Source organism: Apiospora hydei, assembly GCF_038363865.1.
Source record: "Apiospora hydei strain CBS 114990 chromosome Unknown utg000005l_segment0_segment0, whole genome shotgun sequence".
NCBI lineage: Eukaryota > Fungi > Ascomycota > Sordariomycetes > Amphisphaeriales > Apiosporaceae > Apiospora > Apiospora hydei.
In genome coordinates this window covers 1565396-1591975 of record NW_027117364.1, presented here as the reverse complement: position 1 = coordinate 1591975, position 26580 = coordinate 1565396, and the positions used below count along the sequence as shown (strand labels likewise).

Genomic DNA, 26580 nt, shown 5'->3' with positions numbered 1-26580 from the left:
TGGGTAGGACAAGGGTCTCGGGGCTATTTTGGAGCCCAGGCTGCCTATTGATGGCCAGTGAGCCACTATGAGCTGGAAAGAGCAGAGCATGGGCTGAGTGCATGGGGGGTAGCTCCCCCACCATCGACGATAACGATAGAGAACTCGCTTAAATGCATATCTGAGTGACTATGCTTATAATTATGTACATAACATACATGTAGATAACGCTTCAAGAAGAGGGACATTACAAGACCAATTCCTATTTCCTGCAGGTAATCTCCCAACAACTTCCTGGCGCTGAGTTAATAAGATTTGGAAGGCAACCGGTATCCTCCTATACTCTTCAGATATTGCCCGACCTGTGACAACATCTCGGCCAGATCAGCCCCCAGCCATTCATCCAGCAGCGACTTCTGAGTCTCTTCCAGCTCACGAAGATACCTACCGGCCACCTGCAACGAACATTCCACCTAAGTTAGCGACCGTCGCTTGATATATTTCAAGGCGAGAATACTTACAAGACATGCCGTCCCGCGCCGCGTCTCGTCCACCGTTGCGTGCGCTATAGCCCTCCCAACTTGGTCCGGCGTGTTAATCTCCAATCCCGATTCCAGCAAGCTGCTCTGGTCGAACCCCGACGTTATCTGCGTTGGTGTCATGAACGGAGCGACAGCGTTCACTCTAATACCGAATGCCATCGCCTTCTGCTGGGACGCCCGGAGAAGGCCGATCACTCCGTGCTTGGAGGCAACATAGGCCGCATTCCCAGTCATGCCGAAGTAGCCAGATGTCGACGCAACCAGGGTGATGGAGCCTCGATGGCCTTCGCCGTCCTCGGAAGACATGGGGTTCTTGCCGATATAATGCAAGCCAAGTCTCAAGGCTATCAGAATCGCCAAGTAAGTGACAATGTATCAAAGGGTAAGAACGACGCACGACCTGAAGCCAGGCTCATATCATCAACTCACTGTTCAGGGCTCCTTTCAGATTCACATCAAGCACGTCTAAAGCTTCTTTCGATTCCAGCGGTGCCCCGTTCTCATCGAGTTGCATGTCAAAGATCGGCACATTCTCCATGATACCGGCGTTGGCCACCACCATGTCCACTCTGCCAAACTTGCTGCTGGTACAGTCAAATAGCTCTACCATTTCTCGCCATTTTGTGACATTGGTTGCCACGAAAGTGGCCCTCTCCGGGTGATCAAGCGACCTTATGAGAGTCTCGGCCGTGTCTTGGAGTTGCGGCAGGTCTGCGATGGCCACATTTGCTCCATGCTTGTTGAAGATGGTGGCGGCGGCAGCTCCAATACCCCGAGCTGCACCTGTGATTATGATGGTCTGCCCCGATAGCCCTGTCAAAATATCTGGAGATTGCTCTAGTTGATGCATGCTCGCAACTTCCTACCAAGGCTGAGCAAGTATAAGTATCGTATCCTGCGATGATAGTTTAGGGAGGCTTGCATCCAATTGATCCAATGAAGCATTGAACCCCCAGATGACCCATAATCCAGCCAGGACGACACCTTAAAGAGGCAATATGAACACTCAATGAAGGTGTGACTTACAGCTATGGTCCTAGTTGACTTATTAGCGGTAATCAATCGATGGTTATTGCGCCAGACGGCGGCGGCGTCTGTGATATCGCAAACGCAGGATATCAGCCAACGAGTGCTAGTCACGCTTGAACCGAAACAATGGTACAAGATATCTCGATATAACTGACTTGTTAGTGGAGTACTATTCTGTGCCGCAAGGGGTGAAGTTGCTTTCATCTGATTGAGTAGTAGTCGGAGCATCATTCAATGTTTTTATGCGGGGGCCTAGCCAGACTTCCTCCGAAACTCGGTTCCCCGCGCCTCTCTTCCAACTCAGGCCCCTATTCGACAGGTCACAACAAAATCAATTCAGTTCGACGGTAGGGGCATATGTCTGGGCGAGGAGTAATACCTCGCTTGTCAACTACGGGCAAAACTTGTTTCACAAGGGCAAGCGTTCGTTCAATAGCAAGACCTGCGTTTGTCTCTGGGATTGATTCGCACAAGCATCGGCACTTGGTATGTTTATGAGATCCTCCATTTCACAGCCACATGTTTTCCGTTCGTACGCTTACATTGTGAAGCCAAGAGTTCAAAATAACGCCACTGCATTTCGTTCATTTGCGAACATGGCTACATCTACGGAGGCAAACGCCTCTTCTGCTCCAAAGGTCCATGACCTCTTCAGCGCCATCGAAGCAGACTGTGCGCGTTCGGGCCTGGGCCCCAACCGGTGGTATCTCCTCACCATCGCCGCCCTCGCCGGCGGCAACGACCCGGAGCTCAGCGACCAGCTGTACCTGTACCTGACGTCCAAGCCCGAGTTCTCGACGCCGGCGCAGCGGCACGTGCTGATCCGCGAGCTGCGCGAGGCCCTCATCAAGAGCGTGCCGCTCGTGGGCGTGTGCAAGCCGCTCGAGGCCATCATGGCGATCAACGCGCAGGAGAGGCCCGAGGACAAGGACCCGAGCCCCGCCACGCGCGAGGGCTGGCAGTGCGACGAGGCCAACTACGAGCGCGGCCTCGCCTGGATGCGCAAGATCTACACGGGCGACACCAACAGCACCATCGCCCTCTTCGACGACCACAAGGAGTTCTCCTGGATCAGCCAGCACATCACCTACGGGCTCTACCTGAGCGACCGCCAGGTCCTCGACGACCTCGGCACCGAGGTCATCGTGCTTTCGGCCATCATGATCCAGAACCTGCCCAAGGAGACGCGCTGGCACATCCGCGGCATTCGGCGACTAGGCGTGTCGGTGGAGGACGTCAAGGTGGTGTGGAATTCAGTTCAAGCAATTGCTCAGTTCTTGGGCATCAAGCTCCACCGTGTTCCGACCGTGGAAGACGTCGAGAAGGAGGTTTGACACCGTTAATGAGTTGAAAGGGATCACGGCAGAACTCATCAGCAAGAGTTATGCTGGCGTGTAGATAGAGACTGCCAGCATGTATCGTTCATAGACTTCTGAAACATGCTTCTCTCTACACATAGAACCTGCAACAGCTATACACAAACTATAAAATCTTTAGGGGGCCGGTTCCTCCTGGACCTTCCTACGCCTATACACGAGGCGCTGAACTACGTATCGTATGCCATTGTCAAAAGTTTCGGAGCTTGTCGGGCCCGTCCAGGCAGTGTGTTCAGGCTTGTCTTTGCCAACGGCCTTTGTACCACGCCGGTCCATCCACGGACACCTGATGTACTGATTCATTGGCCCTTTCCAGATATACGGCAACTCTTCTTCGCGGTCCCAACGCATTTCATACCCGGCTTCCTGTGGGAACTTCCACAGCTTGCCGCACTCGACCACGGTGGCCAGCTGCGGTGCTTTCTTCTCATGCGCTTCAAGCTCCAGCTCGAACCTCTCGAGGTCCGGGAAAATGTCACAGAGGGCATTGCCCCAGCAGTGAGACTTACCATGGGCGCAGAGCCCAAAATCGGGCTCTTCGCCGTTCTTCCGCGCCAAGTACCCTTGAAGCATCGCCCCGGCGTCGTCGACATCTCCGGTCCCGGTATGCATGGGCTCGATTCGCAGGCACTGATCCAGCCGCAGGGAGTGGCCGTCGGCCGGCGCATCTGTCCAGGACCACCAATCGCTCATGCCCAGGCGAATGGTCAGCTGTGTGATCTTTTGGCCGACGCAATGTGCCTTCATGAGGTTTTTCTCCAGCGCGGGAGCTCCCTCGGGCCAGGGCACTTCGTCGAACTTTTCGCCCCAGACCACCGGCAATTGGCGCCAGTGGGGATTCAGCTTGACTCCCACAAGTCGCGACTCGTGGCGCTCGTTTGCGCCCATCATCCTGCCTATTCTCCTAAGATGGCCTTTTGGAATGTCAGATCAGTCGCCAAACCCCGGTCTACTCTCTCCGCATGGTCTGAGGGAGGGGCATTGTCCGTATCGGAAAAAGACAGACTTACTGCTGTCCTCTAACTGGTTCTGTTGAAAACGGATCGACACTTTGGTCAGGTTCGCAAACTGCCAGGACCGCATCCTGCTCATCGGTTCATAGTAAGGCGGTGCAAAGTGGGCCCAGCGGAGTGGTTCCTCCTCGGTCGGGACATCCTGTTCATCCCCTGCGTAGATCTCTACCGTGTTCTCCCGGAAGGGCATGAGGTAGGATTCGAGGTAGATGGCGCGGCAGGTCAGCAGCAAGGCCAAGTTGATGCGCAGCCTCGCCGCCTGGCCGGGTCGGACGTGCACCTTGTTGAGAGGATACGGACTGTTGAAGTCTTGGTAGACTTGGAACGCCAGCTGCCATATTTGGTCCCGAACTTCCCGCGGGAGTTTAGAGACCAGCTGCGAGTTTACTTGCGCATCGACGGGCGCCCCGGACCTGATGAGTCGGACGGCCACAGGCTCGTCTATGCGTGTTGATTCGCTAATTGTCGCCATTGTCGCCAGAAATGATGGGAAAGAGTGTTGTTCGCGCCAATGGACTTGGTGCCTGGTCTCATCAGGTAAGCGACTTCAAACAAGATAGTGGGGCGAGGCAACTACCAACACATGCAAGATCTTCTTACACCTGCATACATGTAGGTAGATTCTGCATACATCTGTATGATAGTTACGTTACAATACCACGCTTGACCCAGTATTTCCTCACAAACTTAAAGTCAATTGTTCAATTTCCCGAAACCGCCTCATTCCAGTACCCAGGTTAACATTTGCGACAACGCGATTCCATCCATGTGCAGCTCTCCCGTCCTGACACTTCCCGCTAGTGCACTGTTCGTTATCGAAGTTAGCGGGTCGGGCCGAGCAATTCGGTGCCAAGTCCCCCTTACTTCAGCGCACCTCCTGCATCCCAGCATGTGCACCCGTCGCCAGCAGTCTAGAAATCATTGTATCTGGCGCAGTAGATGCTCCATACAAGATTCCCGCTGATAGTATACTTAATTGCCTCAAGGTACGTCCTTGTGTCTTTGCCAAGATGTGCGGGTTCGCTCTGAACCTCCTCAACAATCTCGCAGTACTCCTGGACATACTTTCTAATCTCTTCACAGCAAATGTTCTTCGCCTCTTTCTCGCTGACACTACGCTCCTTCATGATGACCCAAATCGCATTGAAAACATAGTCTTGGTCCGTCTCTTCCGCTGCCTTGCGCTCTTTGTCCCACGAGTAGAGGTCATTGGTCAATGCCAGCGCGGCATAAGCCGGCCTGGCTAGCTCCATGCACTCCTGGAGGTCCTCTTCAGGAATAGTGAGGGCCATGGCAAATGTCAAAGTGCCGAACCAGATACTGTATCATAGATCATGTTAGTCAAGCCTGGGATCGTGCTGGAGCTCGGCTGCCGGGACAGGGCGGCATCACTTACAGTTCGCCAACGTCAACGACTCGTGATGGTACGTACTCTGTCATCGTGCCAAACGGACGGGCTCTTGTTTCTGATGCGAGTCGAACGAACCTGCCCCATACCTCCATTGTCGTGATGGCCCGGATGGGATCGATGCTCATCATCTCAGCCAGGATTTGAGCTTGGAGACGCTTTTCGGGCTGCGCAGCTACCTTGGGGGTCACATCGAGAACCGTCTCAGCGCCAAAGGTCTCCAAGAACGGGATCGTTACAGCGTCTCCGTCCAAATTGTCTTTGAGATCAATTTCTTCCATGGCATCTTGTATGAAACGGCACAAATTAGCACCTGAGAGTGATGTAACATGTATGGCTTGAATAAGTAAGGGTGAGAAGGACTTACCATCGTACAAAAAGGCAAACTCATTGGCATATGATATTATTTCCAACCTCTCGGGTAAGCATTCTGGGATCGTAACGCGGATCAAACTGAATCGATCACCGAGACCACCATTGTACCCCTGAATAGGGAATACGAACTTGCCCCAATCTCTTTGAGCTCTTAGAGCTCCAGCTCTTTCTTTAACTGAGTCATCGTGTTGACGAAGAGGGATGCCGTTTGCGAGACCATGAGTCTGGTAGTGACGAGGATCAACGAGACTTGAGTAGCGGAATTCCATTTTAAAGAAATAGAGACTCGTAAAGAGATGATATTTTAGGTAGTGTAGTATATATAAATGCGTAGAATATTCCAGCGGAAAGAATACCTCAACGTTGTGTCTTTCAAGCACAGGTTCATTGTGAGCCCGAGAAAGCAAACCTCTTTCCTTTTCCATCTCGATATTTAAATGTCTTATGTATCCAACTCGGGAAGCGACCTAGCAAGCAACAAGCACAGCACACACGTAAGAGTTCCTTTGGACACTACGCTGACATGTTCACCATATAACAGAGTGCCAACGGTACCCCGAGTAGCTAGTGTGTTATCGCTGTGCCGGCACCAGTACTACGTGCCACTTCCGGCTACTTGCTCATTATATCGTCGGCGCTTCAAGGACAGTCAGTCTCTTTGTGTTCACCATACTGCCTATTCGATTTCTAACATACTATACGTAATCTCATTTGACACTATCGAGCCGTATAACAAACAAGCCCTGACCGATTTTGACGAAGAGAGACACTCGATGCATACAAGTTTAATGTCAATTTTATCATGGGTTTGACTTTGTACGGAAAAGTACCGTGAAATATATATCATATGATATAGCCCGCTACCTATTGGGTTGCAGAGGATGCGGCAGTGTCGCCCAGAAGCGCCGCGGAGGATTACACTAACAGGGAACTTGTCAGCCCTATTGGAGGATGAGGCGTTGCTGACTTCTCTTGGCGTCAGATGTTTGCGTAGCTGTGCAAACCAACAACCTGTCAGCTGCGAATGGGCCGGCATTGCATGATGCAGCTCGGAGGCACGCCGAATGGACGGCATCAAATCAAAGATGAAGGTTGGCAAACGTACCTAGATACGGGCATGATGATCCTCGGCAAATTGAAGCAGTAAGTAGAATAGCCACCCCTCACTTACCCCATAGATTCTATCTTTCTTGCCTTCTGTCACCCTTTCTGGTAGTAGACCCCCCCCCCATCCAAGCTGGCCAGTTCTATTTTTACCCCTGATATTTCGATCCATATTAGCTGAGGCAGGGGTTAGCCATAAGCCAAGCAGGATAACAGTTTGGTTATCAACCGCCATTACGGTCATTTCGATGGCCGCAACTAGTCTTCGCAGCATATGGCTCGTGGGTCGCCGGCTATACCTCTCACCCTTTTCCAAAATTTCCTGTCCGCGCTTCCTGTCACCTCTACCACAGCAGCAATCCTGACCCGACGACTAGAGCAGCTGCCCCGTTCCACACAGCCAGTCCCATCGGCGCGCTATTCAGCGCCGGAGTTGGCGACGCGCCGGCACTTGCGTGACTTCCCGCAGGTGCCGCTCCCGATGAACTCGTAGCAGCTGTCACCTTCGGGGCCGCCGACGTGGACTGCGAGCCACTGGCTGTAGTGGAGGTAGCGGCACTCAACGACATAACAGCGGAAGAAGAAGCAGCCAGCTTGATACCGCAAGCTGCTTCGGCATCGAAAGTGAATGGCATATTCCTGGCTCCACACTCCGAATTCTGACGATCGATGGAGTCTAGGAGGTATTTGTGTGATCAGTGTCAAAGGCCTCCATCTTTGGGAGAACGCAGGACAAGTTGTCACTTACCAGGGAGGACTGAAGGGGCACATTTCTGTGCCATACAACAGAAATATTTCTCGCGGTACTTCTGCTGGGTGCACATGCATGCGGCGTCGTTCGTACATGAGCCGCCGGGGAAGCTGCCGAAGAAGCAGCCGTTCTAGTCAGGGAATGATGGTAAGCGTCGGTCTCCGTCAAACTACCCCTAAGACCTTCTTCTCGAGGAAGGAGAAGCAAAAAGGAAATAGGTTTGTTACTCACATCACAGTCGGAATTGCGGTTACTCTCTTCTTGGTTGAAGGGCTCAGGCGTCGCGGTGACCAAAGTGGTGCACGCGATGCCGAAGAGCACCAAAGCAGCTGTAAGGCGCGCCATGGTAAGTGAAGGTATTCAGAAACGAGTGACTGAGTGAGGAAGACGGCGATGTACGTTTCCCTCCACAAGTCGGGGATGAAGAAGAACTAGGGCGGAAGCCAGCTCTTTTAGTACAAAAACAGTCACCGTGGCTAACTCGATAATCTATCTAGTCACGTCGCGTAAACCGACATCATGTCATCTGCCTTAAGCGAAATGAGATGCAGACGGCCCTAACTCATTTTGGCCAGGTTAGTCCGTGTTCAAAACCAAGTAGTTGGCAGGGGTCTATATTAGTTGAAATGAGGCAAATCGATGAACTAGTTTCAGCTGATACTGCAGGGTCTTACACCCGGCCAACATTTCAACGGTTGCATAAAAGCATTTTCAGTAATGGGCTGAGGATGTTGAAGGTTAGCTTTACAGACCGAGCCTGAAAGTCAGGGGTTGGGCCCACTCCGGGTACAGTCCTCCACATCAAAGGCCCCCCTTTTCGGCAGATCCAAAGTCACTAAGTATGTAGGTAGGTACAATTTTGTTGAGAGTGAGCGACCCGGTAGCGGTTCTCATATAGTATGCTTCGATATCAGCCATGACTTCATATCATTTTCCATAACCTCCGTGTAGACCCACTACAGTTGGGACAGTTGAGACCGAACCTCAGAGTCTTCTTCCCACGGTACGTACTTCTGGATCAGGTATAGCATGTCGTTGAACACACTAGATACATGTGAGTATGTAGATATGCCTGTATTTTGGCCGTGGCGACTTACACTTTTCGGGAAGGCGCTCCTCCCGGAAAACAAACGGAGAACATGAAGTTGGTCTTGGCGCTGTATAGGAGGATGCGATCTTCCCACTCATCTTCAGGCTCACTGGCTTCGTAGTGTCGAAGGTACTCCCGTCTATAGATCTTCGCCTTCAGTTGGTGTCTCTCTGCACGCCAGATGCCGAGCTCCATTTCGTTGTGGGCATAGTACGTTGCGCAGTCGAAGATCCACGGATCCCCCGTCTCTGCATCGTTGCATATGTTGCCGTCCCAGAGGTCTCCATGGATGAGGACTGGCGTGACACATCTCCCGTCTCCCTCCAATGCGCCAATCAGCCGCGGGATAAGGTGGGATTGTACTCGGTTGTAAACAACATCCAGTTCAGGCCAGAGACCATTGGCCTGGACGTCTTGACGATAGGCCTCCGCCAGCAGATTTGAGAAGAACGGAGTCCATTTATCCTGCTGCGTCACATCCTGAATACGTGCACCATCGTAAGTCTGGAGATGGAAGCCAAACTTGGCATCCGGGCTCTCAGTATTCTGGTGCATTGCAGCCAGTCTCGACCCGAGCTTGACAGGGTTTGGAAGCCCAGGAGCAAACTCCTTGAACTCTACCAGAATGAAGAAGGTAGCCGGAGCAGCAGTCTTCAGCTGGCCCCATGCGATGGGCTTGGGGACCAGATTCGGCGCAGCTCTGTGCAATTCGGTCATTCCGGTGAATTCCCCCTTGAGCTGCGCACCTCCTAGGTCTCTAGCAACATACTATAATCATAGTATTAATCATCAACCCTATCAAAGGGGGCCATCGATATACCGAAATGGATACCTAGCTTACTTTCATGAAGAACTCGATTGGGCGATCTTCTGCGTCGAGCCCACTGACCTTGGCTGTGAAGGACCACGCAGAAACACCATAGCTGTGAGCCGAAACGGATTTCGTTCCCCTCGGTAGTGCTTGACACATTCTCAGTATAACAACTCGCCTCAAAGGAACACCATGGAACCGTTACCATCAAGAACCGCCTCGTCGACTGGCAGATCTCCACCAAGAGCATCCGTGAGGCTCGCGAGCCTTTCCTTGAGTTCGTGTTGAAGCTGAATGGAAACGGCCATGATCGAGGCTACGATGTCAGTCACTAGCGCAGAACCAGTCCCCGTAAATGGAGGTAGGAATGGAGAAGTTGGAAGTTGGTGCGGAGACATTCCAACTGAATTGAGGGGAAACGAGAACGACTGGGCTTGTGTTGCCAGGTTCGGCCGTCACACCATGTTATTGGTTATTTTGGTAACATCGGGCGCTTATGTTGCATCTTAGGAGCCGTAGGCTACCAATCACACACCCAACCGGCCCGGGAATGAGGACCCCGGGATGACACAACGTAACGCCTCCATGCAGGTTTCCCATTCATCATTGAGCCGTAGACCATCATCTTCCTAGCCTGCTTCCAGAGATGGGAGTATTTCGGCGTTCGCCAGTCTCTGGATATACAGATTTCGTGATAGCTGTCCACACCCTATCCCGCTAATATCTTGGAACAATTAGCATTACACCTATATCCTTTCTCTGCAGGGTCAGGGCTGTAATTTCCGTCGGTATCACTCCCTTCCAAGAACATATGCAGTCGCTAATACGGGAATAAATGTAGTATCAAGCAAGAAACCGATCACCGACAGCATGGGCGGAGATGAAGAATCCCGCATAGACCCTCGGTCTCAAGCACTGGGTGAACCAGACCATGACGAACCCTACTCTACATTCTCAGTCCAGCAGAAGCGCTGGATATTATTTCTTGCTGCATTCTCCGCCATGTTCTCGCCAATGAGCAGTTTCATCTTCTACCCTGCAATCACATCGATAGCCCAAAGCTTGGATACCACTGTTGGCATGATAGATCTCGCTGTCACAACGTATATGGTTGTCTCAGGCGTGATCCCAGCAATCCTTGGCGGTGCCGCTGATAACATGGGCCGTCGACCAGTGTATATTGTTGCCTTGTTGGTCTATTTGGCTGCCAATATTGGCCTAGCTCTTCAGAGTAACTTCGTTTCACTCCTCATTCTTCGCATGGTTCAGAGTGCAGGGAGCTCAGGTAAAGTTATGACTCTACTGCAAAATTCCAAGTAAGCTAATATTGGGATGAATAAGGAACAATTTCACTTGGTTATGGTGTAATCAGTGATATCGCAAGCCCGTCAGAGAGAGGACTTTATGTTGGAATATTTACAATGGGGTCAGTATGAACCCATATCAAGGCAATTAGCACCTGTCTGCTGAAATATTGTCTCAGTCCCAACGTGGCCCCGCCGTTTGGGCCCGTTCTTGGAGGAATCGTTACCTCTCAACTGAATTGGCAATGGGTGTTCTGGGTTCTTGCAATCCTTGGAGGTTCATGCCTTCTGCTTGTGGTGGTGTCCCTGCCAGAAACCGCAAGGAGGATTGTAGGCAACGGCAGTATTCCTACCATTGGTATCTATCGACCGCTCATACAGCTGGGGACCCCAAAGATGACCGAGTCTACCGCTGCCAGAAAACCCCAGTTTGTTACCCCTAACCCCGTTGCGTGTCTCAAGCTCCTCTTCTTCAAGGATATATTTATCGTACTGCTATGTAACGGACTATACTATGCCATTTACTGCTGTGTGCAGGCAACACTGGCATCGTTATTCATAGACACTTACGGGTATCATGAACTACAAGCTGGACTCATCTACATTCCTTTCGGATGTGGGTGCCTTGTTTCAACTTATACATGGGGTAAGTGTCCGGAAGATCCACTAATATGAGCCTTATTTGTTCGTCTTACCAGTATAATAGGGAAGCTATTAAATTACGATTATGCACGCATTGGCAATCGCCATGGCCTTGGAACTGGCTCCGCGGGCGAGGATTTCTCTATAGAAGAGGCACGCCTGACTAGTTGCTTTTATCTCGTTGCTGGTGCCACCGCCTCCATCATAGGTTATGGCTGGGTGGTAGGGCTCAGAGTGGTAAGAACTGGAGCACTATGGCTAGATCATCAGCTGACCTATCCTAGCACGTTACCGTGCCGTTGGTACTTCAGACAGTCATTGGGTATACCACTACTGGAGTGTTTGTCGTACGTATCTGCTAGTATTCGTTGGCTACCATATCACTGATCGCAGATACAGGCGCTTGGGACGTTATTGACAGACTTGAATCCCTCACAGTCGTCGACTGCAGCTGCGTCAGCCAACATTGTGAGATGCAGTCTTTCAGCTGCAAGTCTGGCCGTAATCCAAATTGTGATTGATAAGATCGGGATAGGCTGGTGCTTCACGATCTTGGGACTGCTTTCAGGGGCATGTGGGCCGCTTCTGTTCTTGGAGATGCGAAAGGGGCAGAAGTGGAGGAGTCATAGAAAACCGCACACTTCAGTTTAAGGACTTCGTATAAACAACATTTACTAGAGTCTATCTACCATTCGGACACTGCAAATGTCTCGATCGCTGAAATCGACCCGTTACGTGGACAGAGGATTGTTCCATCCACGTCTACTGCCAGCAGATGGAGGCTGTCTTGCATGATCCAGTCCCTTGGGATGAAGAAGTGTCGCTTGACATCTGCAACACCCCTCGCAGACTTCATACTCCAAGTGCAAATACCGAAGGATCGATCCAAGTAAATGATGTGGCCGTTCTTGAGTACGTTAAGAGCGACCTCGATTTGGTCTGAAATTTCAGGAGGGATCCAATTGGGTGTTACTTTCCCAGTGCTGCTTGGTGTGGATATGTCCAATCCAGCATCAAGTATTGCGAAGCGAGACTGGCGAAGCCCTCTCTTCACACCTTCCTTGGATATCGTCAACAGCAGGTGGCCTTTGAAATGTGTCGGCTGCACGCGCTCCAAGTATTCATCCGGTTCCCCAAAAGCCAATGTGTTCCTGTTCGACTGTTGGTGGCTTCCCGGGGTTTCTGCTGCATAAGGAGTCATGCGTTGAGTTTGCGCGACGTCAAATTGCTGGACAATTGCGCCATTGTCTCGATTGACTATCCTGCAGTGACGGGCAGTAACGGACAGAAGATGATCGACAGATGTCGAGTGAACCGCCCAGCGAGATGAAGGAAGCGCCACCCCAGTCGTATCCATAAACTTTATCTCGGCTTTCGGATATAAGGACCAAATCTGTACAGTGTGTTCCGTGGAGATAAGAAGATAATCAGAGTTGGACGCAAGAAGAAGCTGCTTGATCCCACCAGCTTGTACCTTAGGTTTGAAACGAGCGACGCGTTGATGTGACCACCTGTCTGCAGTTGGTTGGAGACGCAAGACAGTTAACCGACCACTGACTTCTGCGTAAACCAGGTGACGATCTTCGTTACAGGACAGATGCTCTATGGCCATACCACTGGCAGTCTGATCTAGTGACGATCTTTCTCCAGTCGCGTAATCCAAGAGAACAAGTAAGCCGTCGTCATCTCCAAAGCACACCACCGATTCAGACGGCATAGGTGCAACAACCACAACAGGCACCGGATTGTCGGCGAATGACTCCGAGGCAAAGTTTGACTGTTCGATGCTCTCCTCGGGAGCCTGGCTGCTCGCTGGGTTATCTTCGGCAGCATCAAGTCTCACGAGGGCGTTCGGTTCCCATATGTTGCAGGAGCTGCCGCGAATGTCATACAGCCTTCTTCCGTCTTGACTAAAACATAAATCCGTCACCAAAGCTTCCGAGGTGAGTTGGTAGATCAGAACCGATGTCTGGTAGTCGTAAAGTCTGATAGTTCCGTGAACCCCACAGATGGCGTACGTTAGACCATCAGAACTCACCCGGATGGCGGCGGGGAATTGACCCTCTGGTGGCTGCTCGCTGTAGGTATTCTCGATGAGGTTGATTCGGAAGGTATAGCCATCCAGAAATACACCGACAAATTCTTCACTGTTTGGATGCCACGAGATTCCTTGGACGAAGGGAAGAAGGGAAGTGGAGCGACCGGGTTTGTAATCTCGATTGATACGCTGTAAGACACGCGCAGATGATAGATCCCAGACAGCCGCAGGGAAACGGCGGTATGCAGCAACAACCTTCGTGTGGTCTGGACTCAGTCATTACTGTCGGTGCGTTCAGATAGGTGCCTTCCACCGATTCAACGTCGCTCAATGAGATGGCCTCCTCCCATGCTGTCTGTGTAGAGCCGACAGTGATTGGAACTTTCAGCACACACCTTCGCTCCGTGCCAATTAGAAGATACGAATCGCTATCGGTAAAGACCAATGTCAGAGCGCGCATGTCGGGCGGATTGTCGACAGACATGAGGAGATCGCCACTGCTAAGGTCCCAGACTTTGGTCCTGCGAAGCCCGTAAGTCGCAATCTGTCTCCCACTGGTATGGAATGACATCGCGGAAATAGCAGCACCATGCTCAAGTTGTCTCAAGTGATGAAAAGTTGTAGAATCCCAGATGGAAACGGAACCTTCGGTATCTGCCACAGCCAAATACCTCGAACAAGTTCTGATGAATGCGCCCTGTCGATCGTTGCCAATCGAGAACCTCGCAAGACAGTCGTCCCAGTCTTCAGGCAGCCCTCGAACCTTCGGCTTCTGTGAAGCATTGCTGAATGTTTCATATATCGCTGAGCCAGTAGGGCAGAATGGAGCAACGGAAGTCTGGATAGCGCTTGGATCTTGGAGTAATATCCTGCCAAACTTTCCCGGTAGCTTCAACAAGTCCCGTGCCCAAATCTCAATCAGCTCGAGGTCCTCGAAGCGTCGCATAGATGGGTCACGGGCAGAGTCCTCTTTCCTCTTGCGCTTCACGAACGACAACAAGACATGAGAGGTCTCCACTAATGTTCTTAACTGGCGGAATGATGCTAGAGTCTGGATCCAACTCAGTACGCTCGGTTCTCGAAAGAACTTAGTCAGAATATCAAGGTGCCTGTCCGATTCAATCGCTGGGGAACGGGAACTAGCTTTAGCAGCTCGCAGAAGATGGTGCATCCATGATGTTGCCTGATACACCAGAGGTAGTGTTTCAATGTTTCGTAATCTTGATCGGAGTCCCTTGTCCATGAAAGATGCGACACACATCTCGAAGATCTCGATGTGGCAGGTTCCCTCGTCCAACGAGAATGGAAGCTGCGCTGTGGACATTAAATACTCCCGAGCAGTTTTGTGGAGGATCCCAAGTCGATTCTGACCTTCAATGACAATAAAGTGGCCGCAAAGTCGATTGACTGATGTAGGTAGATCTAGGATTTGACCGAATTCGGGGGTCAGAATCTCAATCATTTCGTCCATCGCAATAGGGCGGTGGGTGTGTATCGTCCACATCAGAAGTTGCCGAGCCAGGTTCTTATCTGAAGGCCTTCTGATTTTATTGATGGAGTCCTCCATTCGCCGAAAGAGCGATTCCATACCAGGAGGAAGCTCCGACAGGGCATACCGAACGTCTTCTTCGGTGTTGCACTCCCTTATTTCTTCCATTATCAAGCGAATCCAGAGGAAATTATCGTTTGCCTGGCTTAGCACCTTCTCCATAACCTCAGCCTTGACATTGGAGTCCCAGCTCAGGTATTGTAGCTCTTCTTCAACGAATCTGCGCATATCGCCTGTATCATTGTCAAGAGAGAAGGTCAACATGTTGACCTTGGAGGATACCCTGTTAAACGATGATGCGAGTAATGGCGTCCATCTGCTGGCGAGCAGTACCCGTATTGGTGTAACCGAACTTCTTATTTCGCCCATCAACTCGATAACCTGTTGAGCAGCAGAAGTTTCATCCAGTCCATCAATGATCCAGTATATCGGCAGGGATGACAGTGATTTGTTGAATATTGGTGTGAATAGCTGCTTCCACATTGACCTCCAGTCTGCGTCTTTTAGCCTGTAGCCACTGTTGGCAAGGCTTACCAGAGCACGACGAAATTCTGGTACCCGAGGGGAAAGCTGAAAAGCCAACGATCTCAGAAGAGAACCGACAGATCGCTTGGTCTCGTCGCCGTCTCGAAAGAAGAAATGCTGTACGGTTTTGCCAGTTTCTCTCAGATGGTTGACCAAGAAAGAGCAAAACACAGACTTGCCCCTGGCAGGCCGACTTTGTAGCCAAAGAAGCTGAGATGAAGGCTCAGATGAGAGCCATGTTGAGAGTTGGTGTTCTTGTAATGCACCAATACATGTGCCTTCTAACCGGCGACAGTCAAACACGCTCAAATCGTGATCTTGGATGTCGGGCACAGCTAAAAAGACGCGGATTTTCTCAAGATCTTCTTCCGCAGATCCAATCTGTGCTACTTCCCGTCAGCTTCCAAATCAGAGGACTATGTCGAAGAAGCTTACACTCTGTGAATGAGTTTACGATGGCTTTCATCGCACCCAGCACAGCACGGTAGTTTGCATCGTCAGGGTTCGAGAACTTGCAAACATCGTGATGGTTGGCGTTGAGTGATCGCGATACTTCCCCTGGGTAGCCCAGCTTTGATGCATCTTCGGCAACAATCAACTAAATATGCGTCAGACATCGCATCTTCTAGCAAGACAGGGTTTTAATCGTGCTTCTTACTGCGGAGCCAAGGCCAAGGGAGGTCTGCATTGTTTCGTAGAACGAGAATATCTGAAGGTGCTTTGCAGTATGCCGAAACTGATCATTGACGGTCCTGAGGAAATTCCCATGTTTGCCGAGCTCGGCAACATACTGTTTCGGCGAGTTTCTGAAACTAACTGAAAGTAGTCGATTCAGCGTTTCCGACAAATCTGCGCCTCGGTGTGGAGTGGCTAGAAAGACAACAGCCTTGATTGCCTTTGCAATCTTTGCATACCGGTCATCCAGCTGGGCTTCCAGGTACATCTATACTTGGGTAGTTAGAACTGAATTCACTATAGAGCTCAATCTCTCACCTTCTTGAACACAAGGCCACCCATCGAATGGGCCACAAACACCACTGGCCTCTAAAGCGATAGTATGAGTATCGACATCCTTCTAGGTGGCTAGACTACTCACCTCCCCAATTGCAAGACTTGCGCCTTCCTTATCGGTCGCATACGCCATATCATACAGCAAGTTCTTGGCGAAGTCGGCGATGCCCATTGTAGGACTCTGAGAAGATGATCGAAAGTCCGCATTGTAACCGAATGTGAAGATCCTCGCGTTTCGCAAGTCTGGGTCTTTTGGTAGCCACTGCATTGGCCAAAACAGGGCTAGATCATGATGCTTGCACCACGAAAGCCTGCTGGAGCCTCCTAGACCATGAACGAAGATGATACCGATCGCATGTGGCAGGTCTGGGATGTGTATCTGGGTCAAGTCAAGCGGATCGTCTGCTCTAGTGGCTGGGACGGACTTGGTCCGAGTGGGCAAACTCGATATCGATGCAGACACGGACGGTTCGGAACGACGATGTTCGTAATTGATGTAGCTACTTTGACTTCCTGGGGTATATTCATCCCGGCTACCTGTGAGCGTAGCGTCGCTTTCGAGACTTTGACTCCGCTCCGATCGAAGTATCGATGATGTAGGCGGCTCTGGTGTTTTCACTTCATTGGCCCGTCGACCTTTGGAAGTCGAGAAAAACTTTCGGTGGAACTGTGAAGGTGGTATGTATTTGATCAGCTTGAATGTCCTCTTTGCTGTGTTGCGGTGCATGATAGTAAGCAACCAACCATCTTGTAATCCCTTCTATTCGGATACCATTAGCTGATCGCGGGAATCCGGCTTCTTCAATCAAAATCCCGATTTCCAAACTGCATGAAGTCACTCTGTGTCGTCAACGCGAGGTGCTGGGTTGGCCCGTACCTACTCCATGTGGTAGGCCCAGGGACCGCTGGCGGCTTCCTATGTGCTGGTCTAAAACTCAGCTTGACGCGCGGTATTTCAGACACAATTTGAGCGGTTCAGCGACATGAAGTAAGTAAAATATCATAGGTGATTACTTTGTGTTCCTACTAAATGTAGATGGGCGGAAGACGAAAATCACCACTGGTAACTGAAAGAGACCCTATTCTAGCACCTCGCACTTATCCAACAGCATGAGCGATAGTGGTCCATTTCGATCGAAAGGATATTTAGCTGAGCCAGCACGTCCTGATATAGCGGTCGCTGGCGAGTATGAGGTTTGCATCCTAACTTGCAGTTTACCCAATTATATTCTAACAGGCCAATGCCACGCCTCCGAATGGATGCAGATAGATTTCAACCTGTGAAGCGGAATATAGGGCATCATGTATTTACTTAGCTTACCAGATCCCATAAGTGTTGAGGTTTATGACTTCAACTATACGGATGGCCGACTTTCAGGTCATTCACGAACGCGCTTTCTTTGCAACTTCCTACTTTGCAACTCGTCCAAAGTTTACAGAATAATGGTTGCCGAAAAACTTTGGAGACCCATGAACCGTATTTTAATCATTCACTTCACTGAATGCTGTTTCTCCGAAGTATCGTGTTTGGAAGATTTATTTTGTATAAATCTTGACATTTCTCCCAGTTGTCGTATTGTCCTGAACATAAACCTTTGCTAGCACAACCGACATTTAATATCATACAACAATCAGAAATTATATCGCTGTCACCGCACACCATGCTCTACTCGCTTCCTCGACTCCAGAAATGGGACCTCTGGGAAGGTCTCCAGCCTCACATGGTCGACCTCATCTACAGTTCCAACTACATTGAGCAGGCAGGCTCTACCCAGGCCATTACCGCCAAGATATGCGAGAAGATCTTTGCCGGGCAGGCCGTTTCGGCGACCGTCTCTGGGGAGGAGTACACGAGATCAGAGGAGGCCCTCAAGTCTCTTGGCCGCCCTGCCTCGGCGGAGGATGTGAAGAAAAGCCGCCAGGAAGTCATCAATCACACTAACGCCCTCCTCTACGCCTTTGATCAATTCGTTCTGTCCGAGAAAGGTTTCAAAGCTCAGGGTTTCGAAGACCTCATCAAGCAGATCCACGTCCTCCTCTGCGGCGAAGGTGTCTTGGAATCGGACGAAGCAGGGTCACCCGGCCAGTACCGAACTTGGCTCACGGGCGCACGCAGCGGAAACCAAAAGAAGCCAGCCCTGTTCTTCCGTCCAGCCGCCATACCTGAGTACATGCAGAAACTGGTCAAGGACATGAAGCTCTATCTGTGTATGCCCCTCTTGGACGAGGAGCTCCCTGCTGTCGAAATAGCTGCCATGTATTGCCATCGCTTCGTCTGCATTCACCCATTCGGCGACGGAAATGGTAGGACATGCAGAATCATCCTCAACATGATTCTGCTCAAGACCGCTGGCCTGCTGAGCATCTTCGGCGGCAACGAGGCGGAAAGAGAGGAGTATCTCCAGATCGCGTTTCGAGGGAACAAGAAGTTCCATGAGGAAGACGGAGATGTGCCGGAGCGGAAGGAGTCTGGCCACCTCGAATTGCAAGGATTTGTGGAGAAGCATATCGTGATCGTCAAGTACGCCCATGAATCTGCAAAGGAAATCAAGATCTATCACGTTGACGAGCCAAGGAAAGGCCAGACTCGAGTCGAAATCGTCAATTCCGTGACGCAAGCCTTTGTTTGAGTCTAAATATCTTGTTAGGATATCAAGCCCTGCTCAGGATGTGTCTCTGGTTCAGGGGCAGAGTGACAGGGGTGGGTTCCGGAACGGTGCTGTTTGAACACATTCTGTGACGGGCCTGGAGGAGCTGTGGCGAAGCAATCAATTAAGCAACAGGCGATTGTGTTGAAGTGACCGAAATTGCAATTTATATATACACCTATATCCTAATACAACCCTCGTTAAATAAGATCGCTGCTTGTGGGCCAAGATGCTTACCTGTGACCAAATCAATTAGACTAGTAATGGCGCTTTCATGTTCATATTACGCAACACTCCTTTTCCAGGTCTTGATGGCAACGTGAAAAGTCCTGTCGACCCATGGGTTATGATGGCTTCCCGTGGGGCTCAGAACCGGCGTCGAGTCGTCCTTGTTCCTGACGAAGCCATCATAGGTCGAATGTGCTACCGCGCCCGACTGCCTCAGCACCCCATCGCCATCAGACATTGGAAAGATCCAGTGTCGTGCTCTTTCCAAAACAGCATCGAGCTGGGACTTCTTCCGCTCGTCAATCTCAAATTCCATTTCCAGTGTCTGGAGGTTCTGAACCCGACAGACCTGCCAGCCCCAGGTTCCGGGGCGCATGAGCTCACGCATCGCTTCGGGGGTATGTTCCAGGGGCAGCGAAAGCATCTTCTGATGCGAAGTCCGCCCGCGTTCCCAGGGGCATATCCCCAGCCTGTCTGAAGAGGCCGGGGGCGATTCCCAGGACCACCAGTCGGTATGGCGCAACGTGATGCGGAGCGTCCTGGCTGCGAAGGTGAGCGACTCGAGGCCGTTGTTGCTCTGAGTGCCCAAGCTCTCCAGGAACGTCTGCTGCGCGAAGATCTGGACGCAGTCGACGGCCGCCCTCTGCTCCTCGCTCATGGAGTCCTGCCACGCGGAAAAGCGCGTCATGCCTTTCAGGCCCGTCTTCATGCACCGCCAAGGCCCGCCGAATAGCCAGAAGGTGTGCGTCGCCAACGCTACGGGTAGCACACGGGCCTCCTGGAAGACGCGTTTGCATGTTTGGAGAAGCGATATGTCCGTCTTGGGGTGGTAGAGCTGGCCAGGGCGGCAGTACATGCGGTCCTTGGCATACGGCTTCGCGAGATTGTCGTGAGGAGCGAGGGCGTACTCGAATATGAGGGTCCGGATCTCCGAAGGGATGGAGCAGAACAACACGCACTGTGACTGCTCGTCCATCCCATTGAAGTCAATCTTAGCGGGCTCTGACACGGAGAAGTCTTCAGCATTGTAACGGAATCCGCCTCCCAAGTCTCGGGATCGGATCCTTCTACCATGGAAAAGTGCCATGCTGATTTGAGTGTTGGTGCTGGATGTCCCGTCCCAGAGAAGGGTCAATTGAAGAACAAGATGGTTTTATTTGCAAAATAGATATCTATGGAGGGCAAGTAACTAAGTATGTATGTTGCAGAGTATCTGCGATCACACCGGAGTCTGAAAGAAGTAGTGATATCCTGCTGCCTGAAGCAAGGCGGGGTAGTCGAGCAATGGTTGAACGATGCAGCCACAACTGCTGTACCGACCGTCTTGTGTAGATTGAACCTACCTATGAGGAGCCAAAATACATGTAGCTAGCTGCCTATGAAAACCTACCTAGATTAGGCATTCACTTCAAGGCTGGAAAGCGACATTTGAAGATCGAGCTGGAAGACTGCAGGTAAAGCTTGGGTGCCTCTGATGTGAGCCCTTTGTCCAATAATTTGAAGTGAGCAGCAGGCACCTGAGCATGCAGCTGAGGGTGGGAGGTAACCGTCGTCATGGCTTCTGACCAATTTTCGCCAATGCCCTCAAAAACCACCACTCGCAAACTGTGAAGAACTACTTCATACTTGTGAGAGAATAATTCAATGTTATGAGCATCAGTGAATTGAGAAGATTCGGACCATGATGTGCGGCCCCGGGTTACCAAGAATCGATTCGCATTCAATCCAGGCCTCTCTTTGAAAATGCCATGCAGAGTGAAAAAGAGCCTGAGGCCATGTGCCACTGGTTGCTGGCTGGGTACTGGAGAAAGACCTCAGGCAGGAAGGTACCACTGTTTGCATGTTCATCTCGAGCTCTGCTGTACAAATTCAATGCCAGGCAGGAGCTAAGCAGGGTACTTGCAGTCTTGCACTGGTTGACTTAGATAATCAGCCGATTGGATCACTGGAGAGAGCAGATACCTCAGATAGCGCAGATAGCGATAGTGGGCGGCGGGCGGCGGGCGTGGGCAGGCAGTTGGGGAGGAGGGGTGAGTGACGATTTTAACGGTCGCACCTTCTGATTGGACCCTAACAGCGGGTGGGGCCCTTTCTTTCTTGGTAGAATTTTCGGAAAACACAAAAAATCTGAAGGCGCCAAAGGGAGCAAGACGAACTCGTTTTTTTCGTGGGCTTCTCTTTCCCCTTCTCTCAACGACTTGACAACCTTCATCCGGCAAATCGTCCCCCCAAAAATACCCAAAAAGAGGATTCAGTTGCAGAGTACGATTCTTCCGTGTCGTGCTTCACCTCTGATTCTCGCCAAAATCATCGCCAGAAAAACCACAAAAAAACTTGGAAAACCCCCGAAAAATCCATACCCTTTACTCCAAACACCAAACGCCTCGTCTCTTCCTCTTCCCATCCTCGAGACCTCTCCTCCTCCCAAGACCCCGCGATATTCTCCTGGTCTTGCTATCCCATCTCCCTCGCAAGAGACGTGTTTGTTTGTTTGAATAGGTGCTGTAGTGTCAACCACACCATCTATTCACTTACCTCCCCCACCTGCTCGTCAGAAATCCGAGTCATCTTTGCGATACTCCATTTTTGACACTTGTCGACCAGTTCTTTGAAGTCAGCGACAGTTCTTTGTCACTCGACTTTATTCACTTCGACTACTTATCAAGGTCTCCGAACCGATAAGGTCAAAATCTGCTCTGTGTTGTTGGTATGTAAACCCTCTCCCCACCAACCTACACTTTTGTGCCCTTTGTGCGCTTCCAACCACGCGATCGCCCACTCGATACGACAACCATTGTCTCTTGCTACAACTATCTAATGTATGCCTTTGTCGCGCTAGATTCAATCACAAGTACCTTCCATTTCTTCAGCAATGGCTTCCACTACTTCTGGCGCTGTTGATCAGCTCGCCGCCGATCTTGGCAACACCTCCCTCAATGGCGGTGAGGCCAACAAGGCTCCTGCTATCAACACCAACGTCGCTGGCGATGCCCAGGGCGAAGATGCCGACACCGCCGGTGCCACGCCCAGCTCCGCTCAGACCCCCCCACCCCCAGGCGTCGGCATCCCTCTACGTCGGCGAGCTCGACCCCTCCGTTACGGAGGCTATGCTCTTCGAGCTGTTCTCTTCCATTGGATCGGTCGCCTCGATCCGTGTCTGCCGCGATGCCGTTACCCGTCGCTCTCTCGGCTACGCCTACGTCAACTACAACACCACCTCTGATGGTGAGCGCGCTCTCGAGGAGCTCAACTACACCCAGATCAAGGGCCGCCCTTGCCGCATCATGTGGTCCCAGCGTGACCCCGCGCTGCGCAAGACCGGCTCCGGCAACATCTTCATCAAGAACCTCGATGCCGCCATTGACAACAAGGCTCTCCACGACACCTTTGCTGCTTTCGGTAACATTCTGAGCTGCAAAGTTGCCCAGGACGAGACTGGTGCCTCCAAGGGTTACGGTTTCGTGCACTACGAGACTGACGAGGCTGCCGCTGCCGCCATCAAGCACGTCAACGGCATGCTTCTCAACGAGAAGAAGGTCTACGTCGGCCACCACATCCCCAAGAAGGACCGCCAAAGCAAGTTCGAGGAGATGAAGGCTAACTTCACCAACGTCTACGTCAAGAACATCGCCACTGATGCTACTGATGACCAGTTCCGTGACCTCTTCACCCAGTACGGTGATGTCACTTCCTCGTCGTTGGCTCGTGACTCTGAGGGCAAGTCCCGAGGCTTCGGCTTTGTTAACTTCACCACTCACGAGGCTGCTGCTAAGGCTGTTGATGAGCTCAACAACAAGGACTTCATGGGTCAAGAGCTGTACGTCGGCCGGGCCCAGAAGAAGCACGAACGTGAGGAGGAGTTGCGCAAGTCCTACGAGGCCGCCCGCCAGGAGAAGGCCAACAAGTACCAGGGCGTCAACCTGTACATCAAGAACCTGAACGATGATGTTGACGACGATAAGCTGCGACAGATGTTCTCCGAGTTTGGCCCCATCACTTCGGCCAAGGTTATGCGCGATACCATTAGCGAATCTGGCGAGGAGGAAGGTGAGGGGTAAGGACAAGGAGAACAAGAAGGAGGGGGAGGAGGAGGAGGAGCCCAAGGAGGAGGAGGAGGGCGATAAAAAGGAGAAGAAGGGCGACCGAAAGCTCGGCAAGAGCAAGGGCTTCGGATTCGTCTGCTTCTCCAACCCTGACGACGCCACCAAGGCTGTTGCCGAGATGAACCAGCGCATGATCGAGAGCAAGCCCCTCTACGTCGCTCTTGCCCAGCGAAAGGACGTGCGAAAGAGCCAGCTTGAGGCTAGCATCCAAGCTCGCAACCAGCTCCGCATGCAGCAGGCCGCCGCTGCTGCCGGTATGCCCCAGCAGTACATGCAGCCCCCGGTCTTCTACGGACCTGGCCAGCAGCCTGTCTTCCCCGCTGGCCGTGGTGGCATGCCCTTCCCTCAGCCTGGCATGGGTATGCCCGGTGTCCAGGGTGGCCGACCTGGTCAGTTCAACAACTACCCTCCTCAGGGCGGCCGTGGCGGTCCCCAAGGCATGCCCCCTCAGATGTTTATGCCTGGACAATTCCCTCCTGGTGCTCCTTACGGCCAGCCTGGAAACCCTCAGTTCATGGCTGCCATGGCTCAGGTCCAGCAGACTATTGGCGGAGGTCGTGGAGGTGGCCCCGGTGGTCGCGGTGGGCACATGCAGGGCATGCAGGGTATGCCCAACATGGCCGGCATGCCTGGCCCCGGTATGCCTGGATATCCCCCAATGCCCGACAGGGTGGTGGTAACGCCGGCCGTGGCGGCATGAACGCACGCAATGGCCAGATGGGTCAGTTCCCGCAAGGCGGCCGTGGAATGCCCGCTCAACAGATGGGTGCTCCCAGCCCAGCTGCTCAAGACTTGACCCCTGCTTCCCTCCTTCAGTCGCAGCTTCAAGCTCATGCCAACAACCCTGGCCAGCAGAAGCAGATGCTCGGTGAGATGCTCTTCCCCAAGATTGCAGCCATTCAGCCCGACCTCGCAGGCAAAATTACGGGTATGCTCTTGGAAATGGATAACGCTGAGCTTGTCAACTTGTGAGTCCCCCCTGTTCATGGGATATGATATGCTTTGACCAAATTACTAACAGGATTACAGGATCGAAGATGAGTCTGCCCTCCGTGCCAAGGTTGATGAGGCCATGTCTGTGTATAACGACTACGTCAAGACACAAGGCGATGGCGAGGCTGAGCCGGCCAAGAAGGAGGAGAAGGCTGAAGAGAAGGCATAAGCAAGCATCTGCTTGTGCCAGAGCAGACGGTTGTGGCAAACCATGGCTGTTTGCGCTAGTGCTGCCAATTTGGCAAGCATTGTTACGATCTCTTCATTGTTTTATCCACCTGCTGGGACGGTGGATTTTCTCAACGGTTATGGAAAAGTTCATGATGATACCGTGGTTCAGCCAGCAATGGGTGGTGATGCCATATCGTTCTTTGCATTTTTTCTCCCCGCGAGCACCATCTTTAGTCGTTGATGTTTGGCGAATATTTGGCATCCAGTATCGGATCTTGCTGAACGTCAAGGGCCTCTACAACACCTACTGGCATGTATCGATAGACTATTGCTTCTTTCGCTGGAGATGGCGGTGGGCTGCCAGCTTTGCACGGCGTTTACGGTCAGTGAAGGAGGGCGAAGCGGTCTTTGCTTGGCACCGGACGGATTTTGGCGGCACCCATGATTCTGAACCTCACTCAATACCCCCCAGGTCCGTCAACTGGGACACAAAACCCCAAAGGACTAGAGGCCAATCCACAGATATGGAGTCTCTGGTAACGTAATAAAGAAAAGTTCATTATACCTGTTTGCACCTTAAATGTCTTGTGAACATGGATTGCGATTGTGATTGTGGGCAACCTCGTGACCCTGTATAAGATTGAATGAAGCTTGCCTTTGCGACATGGATACGCCAAGGTCGGACACCTGGGCCGCGGGCTTCGGTCACCACGCGGTGCGATGCAATTATCTCGCCAAAGAACCAGTAATGTTGCGTCTGAAAGTACATGGTTCAGTCCGGGATCAAGGTGAGTGGAAGGTGGACATTGCAACGCAGAGCATCGTGGGAATTTACATGTAGGTATATTCCTACATGCATACATACATATATTTCCAGTACGGCTGCTTCCCATGCACAGTCAATTTGGGCGATAAGGAAACCTGCCCGGCGTTGAATCGGGAGAAATCCCCAGGCACCTCTGGTGCAACGGTCTAGACAAAAATCATGCCACCCGGCACAAGGTCAGTTGGTGGATCTTCTCCATACTGTTTCGTTCTCCGCAGCGGGAGTTGAGAGGGGTTTGAGGAGCATCCGGACAGAAATCTGGAGTAGGTACGTAAAGGCGGGAAGATTTGGACGAACCTGTCCGACTTGGGCAAGTGTGTCACTCTATTCGGTCCTAATTACAACGACGGCGTTTCTGCTGCCCTGCTGTACCATGTATGCTGGGCTACCAAGCTACGCTGCAAAAGAGAAGCATGCCCAGCCTCTTTGCGCATCGCCATATGTATACGAGGGACCCCACGGCATGTCTGGGCCTTTAGGTTTTGGCTACTCTACTCGTACCTGAAGGGTAGTCACGAATGTGACTCTGAGAACCATTGTAGGGTTTCGCTACGTGGGAGAAGGGCACGCGATCGCTTCCAGACTCCATTCCCCATACAATAGGATATATGGCGATTTACATCTATCTCTGTCTCTCTCCTTGTGGCTCACATTCTCCCTTGTCAGTTGCTACTTATCTGCCCCTTCTTCCTGCCTGTATCCCCCACCTGCCCGCCCTCCTGGTAGTTGGTCGGGGTACAATACAGGTAGCTACCTACCCAAAACGGTCGAGATTTCGGCGGTGACAAGGGGGACATAGCTAGCGGACAGCTACAGCAAACGGTACGGTACGTCCATCTAAGGTGAGAGACATGGACAGCCAATTACCAACCCCATCTGCGTGGATAAAGCGTGGTTATTGGAACGCCTGTCAGTCCGTGGGGAATACCTGTGTGATAAGCAGAAGCATGGGGCGCTAGACGAACGTTGCTTGTTCGAAAACCAGATCTGCAACGCGAAATTCGAGTTGGACGCTGGCTCACATGGGAAAAGAAAGGGAAAAACGGCAGTTTCTGTTGCGCGGG

General features: G+C 51.7%; 11 protein-coding genes across 11 annotated transcripts; 4 read left to right on the top strand and 7 right to left on the bottom strand.

Moving 5' to 3' along the window:
- Positions 1 to 452: 452 nt before the first annotated feature.
- Positions 453 to 1371, bottom strand: PG997_005975 (short chain dehydrogenase/reductase; the record flags this gene model as incomplete). Its single annotated transcript, XM_066810290.1, has 2 exons — positions 453 to 865; positions 951 to 1371. 2 exons carry the CDS (start codon positions 1369 to 1371, stop codon positions 453 to 455), a joined length of 834 nt encoding a protein of 277 aa, XP_066669213.1.
- A 775-nt stretch (positions 1372 to 2146) lies between these two features.
- On the top strand, positions 2147 to 2884 carry PG997_005974 (uncharacterized protein; the record flags this gene model as incomplete). Its single annotated transcript, XM_066810289.1, has 1 exon — positions 2147 to 2884. One exon carries the CDS (start codon positions 2147 to 2149, stop codon positions 2882 to 2884), a length of 738 nt encoding a protein of 245 aa, XP_066669212.1.
- A 159-nt stretch (positions 2885 to 3043) lies between these two features.
- On the bottom strand, positions 3044 to 4411 carry PG997_005973 (uncharacterized protein; the record flags this gene model as incomplete). Its single annotated transcript, XM_066810288.1, has 2 exons — positions 3044 to 3840; positions 3937 to 4411. 2 exons carry the CDS (start codon positions 4409 to 4411, stop codon positions 3044 to 3046), a joined length of 1272 nt encoding a protein of 423 aa, XP_066669211.1.
- Positions 4412 to 4850: 439 nt separating this feature from the next.
- On the bottom strand, positions 4851 to 5991 carry PG997_005972 (terpenoid synthase; the record flags this gene model as incomplete). The annotated part of the gene is made up of 3 exons (XM_066810287.1): positions 4851 to 5259; positions 5336 to 5660; positions 5715 to 5991. The coding sequence occupies 3 exons, from the start codon at positions 5989 to 5991 to the stop codon at positions 4851 to 4853; spliced, it is 1011 nt and encodes a 336-aa protein (XP_066669210.1).
- A 1179-nt stretch (positions 5992 to 7170) lies between these two features.
- On the bottom strand, positions 7171 to 7922 carry PG997_005971 (oxidoreductase; the record flags this gene model as incomplete). The annotated part of the gene is made up of 3 exons (XM_066810286.1): positions 7171 to 7502; positions 7575 to 7707; positions 7809 to 7922. The coding sequence occupies 3 exons, from the start codon at positions 7920 to 7922 to the stop codon at positions 7171 to 7173; spliced, it is 579 nt and encodes a 192-aa protein (XP_066669209.1).
- Positions 7923 to 8533: 611 nt separating this feature from the next.
- Positions 8534 to 9786, bottom strand: PG997_005970 (uncharacterized protein; the record flags this gene model as incomplete). The annotated part of the gene is made up of 4 exons (XM_066810285.1): positions 8534 to 8621; positions 8675 to 9435; positions 9509 to 9627; positions 9684 to 9786. 4 exons carry the CDS (start codon positions 9784 to 9786, stop codon positions 8534 to 8536), a joined length of 1071 nt encoding a protein of 356 aa, XP_066669208.1.
- A 562-nt stretch (positions 9787 to 10348) lies between these two features.
- Positions 10349 to 11786, top strand: PG997_005969 (major facilitator superfamily transporter; the record flags this gene model as incomplete). Its single annotated transcript, XM_066810284.1, has 5 exons — positions 10349 to 10794; positions 10851 to 10904; positions 10962 to 11428; positions 11489 to 11661; positions 11709 to 11786. 5 exons carry the CDS (start codon positions 10349 to 10351, stop codon positions 11784 to 11786), a joined length of 1218 nt encoding a protein of 405 aa, XP_066669207.1.
- Positions 11787 to 12109: 323 nt separating this feature from the next.
- On the bottom strand, positions 12110 to 17274 carry PG997_005968 (uncharacterized protein; the record flags this gene model as incomplete). The annotated part of the gene is made up of 6 exons (XM_066810283.1): positions 12110 to 13728; positions 13856 to 15922; positions 15972 to 16134; positions 16195 to 16479; positions 16530 to 16580; positions 16633 to 17274. 6 exons carry the CDS (start codon positions 17272 to 17274, stop codon positions 12110 to 12112), a joined length of 4827 nt encoding a protein of 1608 aa, XP_066669206.1.
- A 934-nt stretch (positions 17275 to 18208) lies between these two features.
- On the top strand, positions 18209 to 19177 carry PG997_005967 (uncharacterized protein; the record flags this gene model as incomplete). Its single annotated transcript, XM_066810282.1, has 1 exon — positions 18209 to 19177. The coding sequence occupies one exon, from the start codon at positions 18209 to 18211 to the stop codon at positions 19175 to 19177; it is 969 nt and encodes a 322-aa protein (XP_066669205.1).
- Positions 19178 to 19478: 301 nt separating this feature from the next.
- Positions 19479 to 20510, bottom strand: PG997_005966 (uncharacterized protein; the record flags this gene model as incomplete). Its single annotated transcript, XM_066810281.1, has 1 exon — positions 19479 to 20510. The coding sequence occupies one exon, from the start codon at positions 20508 to 20510 to the stop codon at positions 19479 to 19481; it is 1032 nt and encodes a 343-aa protein (XP_066669204.1).
- A 1785-nt stretch (positions 20511 to 22295) lies between these two features.
- Positions 22296 to 24688, top strand: PG997_005965 (polyadenylate-binding protein; the record flags this gene model as incomplete). Its single annotated transcript, XM_066810280.1, has 5 exons — positions 22296 to 22436; positions 22480 to 23430; positions 23471 to 24202; positions 24244 to 24494; positions 24556 to 24688. The coding sequence occupies 5 exons, from the start codon at positions 22296 to 22298 to the stop codon at positions 24686 to 24688; spliced, it is 2208 nt and encodes a 735-aa protein (XP_066669203.1).
- Between the last annotated feature and the right edge of the window lie 1892 nt (positions 24689 to 26580).